This window comes from Sinocyclocheilus rhinocerous, unplaced genomic scaffold, assembly GCF_001515625.1.
Source record: "Sinocyclocheilus rhinocerous isolate Xijiao unplaced genomic scaffold, SAMN03320098_v1.1 scaffold418, whole genome shotgun sequence".
NCBI lineage: Eukaryota > Metazoa > Chordata > Actinopteri > Cypriniformes > Cyprinidae > Sinocyclocheilus > Sinocyclocheilus rhinocerous.
Window position 1 is genome coordinate 992,445 of NW_015651146.1, and position 7,375 is coordinate 999,819.

The 7,375-nt window shown below is 34.5% G+C and overlaps 1 protein-coding gene across 8 annotated transcripts in view; it reads left to right on the forward strand.

Moving 5' to 3' along the window:
- Positions 1 to 7,375, forward strand: part of usp19 (ubiquitin specific peptidase 19) — a 48,410-nt gene that overhangs the window by 26,474 nt on the left and 14,561 nt on the right. For 5 of the 8 annotated variants that reach the window (XM_016518027.1, XM_016518022.1, XM_016518024.1 and 2 more), the window contains one exon: positions 5,274 to 5,306. The exons of the other annotated variants lie outside the window; for them this stretch is intronic. In XM_016518027.1, the coding sequence (XP_016373513.1) occupies positions 5,274 to 5,306 (33 nt within the window). The remainder of the gene's footprint in view (positions 1 to 5,273; positions 5,307 to 7,375) is intronic. 8 annotated transcript variants of the gene reach the window in all.

Sequence of the window (7,375 nt, forward strand, 5' to 3'; positions counted from 1 at the left end):
GGAGACGCATGTTTAGAATGCCATGTAAAATTAATGCAAGTTTAACTTTGAAAAAAACACATATCGAGACTTTATGGCGGGTTTTTCCCCCCATCCCACTGCATCTCATGTTTTTAAATGAAAATGTACACTGTGTGATTGGCTTTCTGGCCTTTGTATTAAACTATGCATACATACATACATGATGCTGTTTTGTTTATAGTTGTTTAAGCAACTTAATTATAATTGATTTATAAACTATTTTAAACATTATGCACTTTTTTCACAGATAGTCATGTTATCTTATGCTTTGAATAAACGTGCATTAGTAATATTTTGCTCAATACGCCCTCTTGTGGCCTCAGAAGAGAAGCCAAAAGCTTTTCTTCACCCTGACTGAAAGTTAATTATTAATCAGAATTTTATATTTAAAACATTTATCTCAGCTTGAATTTATGAGTTTAATTGCACTCATGCCACCTCTGAGCCTCATTACACGTCTGAAAATATACCCACAAGCCACTTGTGTTCTTCTGTGCCACCTCTGTAGTACAAATGAATTTTTGTTAATACTGAATTCATTTGACTGGTAACTTTATTATTCTTGTTTTATTCTACTTGTTATTATTCTGTTGGTTTAATTAGAAATTTTGAAAAAGCTTATACAAATATATTTGACATAAGGATGACATACTTTTAATGAAGTTAGAAAAATGGCATTACAAAGGAAAAAATTCCCCTGTAAATCACTTTCTCAAATATCACCTCGTATTGGGAAGGCAAATTTTTTTTGCTACTGAATGTTTTGACTGTTCTCTTAAAAAGAAAAATGAAGCATAGTGCCCCGTCTGAGCAATATGAAGGTCTCGCCATAGCATGCTAAGAAAGGCCATATCTGAAAGCATGTGGCAATGGTCGTTTATAGTGATGGGAGAACTTGTTATGCAGTTGTTGTTTTTTTTTTTTTTTAAGGGAAGGTCTGAAACCAGAAAATCCAGTGACGTGTCTGGTTTGTCCTTATCTGTGGGGGGATTGACACATTTTACATAAAACCACATTCACAGCAGCTCTTGCTTTGTCTTCATAAATGTGGTTTATCAGTTTAACATACTGAAATAGAAGCACATTTAAAGTTTTCGAAACTACTTAAATTAACGTGTTACATATTAACGCATCAAGTTGAAGTCAGCATGGAACAGAAGCCAGAAGTGATTGCCTTTTCTTCCCTATTGTGAGGTATATCTGATTTAAACTGCTTCTCAAACAAGTAATGTAGGCTTGGACTTGATTTTGTCTATCCAGTATTGATTGGATTGTTCTCGTTTGCTAATCACTGCGATCTCGTGAGTGACAGGTTGCTGGAATGGTGGGATTTTTGTCCTGCCCTTGAACCGGTGCAAACGTCATCAGAGAAGAGATGTTGTTTGGCAAGGTGAAGTGGAAATGTTTTTGATTTAAAGGTTATGAGGGCGTGTGAGTTTAAGTATGTGTGGATAAATCATATATAATCTTTGCAGTATTCCATACACTAATAAGAATTGTCCATTTTGATTTCATGGTGACTTTAACACTTCTTCAATTTGTTGCATGAGCATCACCCATGGCTCTTTCTGATTCACAAAAGTATGTGTGAGTGTGTTATCACCAGAGCATGTTGAAATAATGCAGATGGCTAATTTGTGGTAATCCCCAGACCAAATGAACAGCGATGGGGAGCTTAGTGTGGTACGTGTGGCACGCCTGTGGAAACGGGCAAAGAGACATTCTTTCTGTTGTGATTGTACTCGCCATCCAGAGGCCATTGGATTACAGCATGCTGTTTGTCCCTTGTGGTGCCGGTTCAGCAGTGTACGTCAGTGATGTGCAAACAGTTACATGTGCTTGAACTGCAGTTTCTCTTTTTTCTTGCTCTGCCTTTTCATGCAACTAGTTGTGAATGTGAAGGGGTATTATGTGCACGCTTGCAGAGCCTGTTGAGTTTTTCATCTCTGACACTTTCAGTTCCCCTAAAGACTGGCATGAACATGAAGTTACTGAAAAATAAGCTTTTTAAAACAATTGAATAGTTGCTTAATGGTCAGTGTAGTGATTAGTCTTAACTAAGTGCAAGAGTCTTTCAGTTACGCTGTTAGTGCTTGTAGGATTAAGGTAATTATACCCTTCACAGAGAAAGCAGGTTATCTACAGTATGGTCTGACCATTATAGGACCAGATGCCATGTATTAAGACAAGTACTCACAAGACCGCTGTAGGCCTGCAACCAGTTACCAGCCTTGCTTAAGAAAACCTTTAGTAATAACAGTTACTTTAAAGGGCTTTTTTAACTGAACTCTAGGGCTTCAACTAACATCATTTTGATAATCATGTAATAGGGATGATCATATTGATGGACTAACCGTTAACCGAAAGTAAGAATTTTGACCAATTAATACTATGTTAAACGGTTTAAATGTTTTATTTTTTTTTAAGTTTGCTGCATTAAAGAAAAATATTCTATAGATATTTATTAATTCAAGGTGGTGTGTCGATACGTGCAACCACACGTGCCTACATATTTTGCTGCATGCACCTCCACTTTCACTTAACCTTAACCTGAAGTATTAAAGGCAACACAATGGAAAAAGGCAATATTAAATAAATGGTTATCAGAGAGTGAATCCGTGGGTGAATGTATTCAAGTTCTGAATGGGTTATATCCTAGAAAGCGCGCAAAAGGGCGTTCCCCCTTATAATCATTAAAAAGCTGTCACTCGTCTTTTCGTTCTTCACAATCTCACCGTTCCGTTATAATCAAGTCAAGTCACCTTTATTTGTATAGCGCTTTATACAATACTCGTTGTGTCAAAGCAGCTTTATAGTGTTAAACAGGAAAATAGTTTGTCAATGAAGATCTACACTACTGCACAATTAATCTCTTCTTTACATCGTGCGTACCTCTGATTGGCCATTGTGTTCATGAAATCAACAGATATGTCTGTGATTGACTACAATGCTCAACGCTGCAGAAACCGGTGTTTTCTGCCACAGAACAGGCTGCACTCCAGACTAGGGATGCACGATATTATCAGAACGTTATCAGAATCGACCGATAATGATATATAAATATCAGCATCGGCCCGATATAAAAGATTTTGCCAATGTGCCTTGCCGATAAATACGAATAACTCTCATGTGCTCAGGGCGTTCTAGCGATAAGATCACGTCAGCAGTGTTGTCATTCTTGAAGCAAACTTTTTCCTGAATGATGATTAGATTCACTGTTTTGGATCGCCACATTTAATCAGAGAATGCAGATAAAGAATGGCGTGTTCGTTGTGCAATAGTCAACAGTTACTAGTGCGTGCAGTTATCGCAGCAGCAGCCTCCCCCCGGGGCTTAAGGCCCGTTTGTTAAGGCTTTTTATTTACTTAGGGGGCGCTGTTGGCCTACTTGTAATAAAATTAGTGCCCTATGATTTCCGCGATTCAGAAAACGCAGACAGAATAGCGGAATCCTGTCATAAAAATGGAATTTACTGTATAACGCGGAATGTCATGGAATTGGCCAAATTTTGGATTAATAAATCAAAAGTAGGTCAGTGCACTTAAATCAAAACGCGATATGGACTAGTGTCTGTGAATATTAAGCCACAAAAATATGATTTAAATATGAATCCTGCATGTTCTGCGTGTCTCTGTATGAATGAATGGCGCAGAGGCGCGGTTTAATTTACTACACACATACTGAAGCACATCATCATATCATATACAAATAGAAACTTAAAGGTCTTCACAGCAACCCATCAAAATAAACGTTTGTTTTAACCTGAAGAAACTGTGACAAATATATTACTTAATGTAATGATTGTAGTACTACTGCTACTACAAATAAAAGTATTATTAAAGCATTATTTTTAAGGAATAATAAAAAATTTTCTTCCATGTTTTAATTTTAACAACTGTGCATCACTTTGTTTGCCTAAAAGAAAGGGTTTGTTTAATTTTCATTTGATTAAAAAATAAATTAATGTTTTATGCCTTAATTTATTTACCAAAAAAAATTTAAATACACAACACAGTATTTAAAAAAATAAACTAAATAAATAAAATAATAAATATATATATTTTTTATAAAATCAGTTAATTATAGGTGCTTTTATAAAAATTTTATTAAACCATTAAAATAGAATCCAGAAAATTAAAATGGAAAACACAGAATTTGGGAAAAAATAAAACGGATTTTGGGAAAAAAAATAGGGCCCTAAAAATGAAATTTTTGTTAAACTTTTAATAAATTGTTTTTAAATTGTGTAAATTTCATGATTTCAATTATACATGCTTTTTAATACAATTTAATTTAACCATTAAAACAGAGTCCAGTAAAATTAAAACGGAATTTGAAAAAAAATAATATGGAATATGGGAAAAAATAAAACGGATTTCTTAGGGCCCTATAAAATGAAAGTAAAATAATACACAAATAACATTAAGATTGTGTTTATGATTAAATAAAGCAGTAATTGATGTCATAAAATCACGAGTATGTTTTGATTTAAAGGTAAGAAGCTGTAGCTTACTTGAATAAAAATCACAAATATGACGCTTAAAATTAAATAATTTTATATATACAGTTTTATTCATTAATGTGTAATATGTTTGTTTTTTCCCCAAACGGATTATGAAAACTTAAATACAAGGCGCTCTAAAAGATTTTCAGATTTTTTTACAACTCCTTTGCTTTAGACCATCTACAAATGTTGAATCATTTACAAATGTTACCACTGCACCTGTTTGGGAAAAAAAGTGATTTGATTTATAGTTATTTTCAAAGCTTTCAATGTACTCTCAGTATTAAAGAACTTAATTATTGTTTATTTAATTCTAATAAGTAAGTTTTTGTTAGAAATTAACCAAAATTTAAAAATCTCTGCACAGGAGAGACTTGGTGTTGTTTCCAAACAAAAGGAAATATATCGGTATCGGCATCGATTATCGGCCAAAATGAGTTGAAAAATAATGGCATATCAGATAACAAAGCAAAAATCCAATATCGTGCATCCCTACTCCAGACTATGCCCCACAGCAATTTAAAAAAAAATTAAAGCTACACAAGTTGTGTTCTGAGGTAGACTAGCTATTTATTTTTATCCCTGTCAAAAAACATGCGGTTCTTCAAATAGCGTCTAAGGATTCAGTGTGTGTTTTCGTTTTGTCATCTTAATTTGTTAATTATTTAAGTGAAAAATATTTAGTGTAGGCCTATTTATTTTATTCTTTTTATTTATATTATTTTATTCTGTTTTTCTTTGTTCTCAGAAGTGCTGCAGGTGCGTGATAATTCAGATGCAGGTGCGTGATAATTCAGATATGTTTGAATTCAGGTTCTGTTGTTGCTGTATTGTTCTGTATCCTGCTGTTTGCACATGTTAAAATAACCCAGTTGAGGGGGGGAAAAATAAAATATATATATATATATGTCCATTCGATTATTACTAATTGAATGTTCTTATCTTATCAGTTAAAGGTTAATTTTCGGATAATGAGCGGCGGTTGTCAGTCGGGAAAATTAACTGAAATGAGCATCCCTAGTTCTTGTGTTGGTGCCAGTCTGCTGACCCACACTGCTCTACATAGCCTTCTCTCAAATATAGCTGCCACGCCAACATTGCATTTTACTAGAGCTGTGACGATCTGTTTACATATTGATATTGAGGTTTATATATTGAATTGCCACTTTAGATCCTTAGTTCAAAATGTATTTGTTTATATTGATGAAACCGTATGAGAGAGAATGGCATCATCCCGCAAATTGATTCAACACATTTTGTTCAGATTCAGGTCTGATAAATTCAGAAAGAGTTTCAATATAGTGATGTGTCCCAAATTAATTGTATCATGATTGTTCAGTTATGGTTATGTTAATTCACATCATATACACTTACACTCCTGTTTAAAAGGTCACGCGCATGTTTGTTGATCTCTACAACGCAATGGCCAATCAGAAGTGTTTAAGCTAGAATCAAGTCACCGCTCAAAACCCTGGAGTTTTTGTTCAGAATGCTGCCTGCTCATGCTAATCCTTTCTCATTGACAACGACACGACATAAGAGATTCATTATGCAGTGTAGACAACTTTATTGATTTTAATGGAATGTTGTGAGATCGTGAAATGAGATGAGTGACAGCTTTCTAGAAATTGCAAAGTGAGTGGATAAAAGTATAAATTAATTGAATAAAAGTATTGTTTTTCATGCTATCAAGAGGACCGATGGCCAGTTACACGCTGCAAAGTTTTGGAAATCACATCTACATATATTTGTGTGACAAAATTGATGCCAACAATGTAAATGCAGACTAATAGATTACAAAAAATTAAAAAAATTGTAGCAATATATTTTTTTTAAATTCCATTCCAAATATATCTAAAAGTAATGACTTGTTGTAAATAATCTTAAATGTCTCATTGTACATTGCTATTTTTGTTATGGTGGAGCCATTACTTAAATATTACATCTGCACTTTACTAGAGTAAAGTCCATCTGATTAGTAAAATTAAAATGTATGACCCCACAAATCCATCAATTACAACAACTGCATACAACAAATGAATTGTGATTTTTATCGTATCATTTTGTTTATGATGCATAAAAGTCAGTTTTAAAAGTGAAAAGTAATATACAGACAGTGATGCATGTGCAACATGTGCATAGTTCTGATCTACTTAAAGGGTTAGTTCACCCAAAAAAAAGTTTTACTCACCCTCGAAGCATCCTAGGTGTATATGACTTTCTTCTTTCAGACGAATCCAGTCGTAGTTATATAAAAAATTGTCCTGGCTATTCGAAGCTCTATCATTGCAGTCAGCGAGTGTTGCAGCTGAACAATCCACAAGTCCTCAAATAAAGCGCGCGCATTCATAATAAAACGTGCTTCACACGGCTCCGGGGGCTGAATAAAGGCCTTCTGTAGTGAATCCATGCGTTTTTGTAAGAAAAATATCCATATTTCAAACATAATAAACACTTTTCTCTCACTTCCGTTATCTGTCATACGCGGAAGCCGTTCTGGCGGATGAAGTAGCATGTATGCGCAGCGCGCGCGCCTCTGAGATATGCTAGTCTCGCGAGTTTGTTTATAGGAGCAAAGAAAGCAAAGTTTCCTTATTTTAGAAAAGGAAAACCAGTCTTCTCTTGGCTTATGTCGAAATCCTCTGATATTTTTCTTTGCAAATCTTCGATTTGTACTTCTAATTCGTGACCAGCGTTTTGTTTTGTTGTCTCTCCGCGTTTGTCACTAATCATGCAACACCGACGTGCTACTTCATCCGCCGGAACGGCTTCCGCTTATGACAGTTGGCGGAAGTAATATAAAAGTATTTATTACGTTTGAAATATGGATATTTTTCTTACAAAAACGCA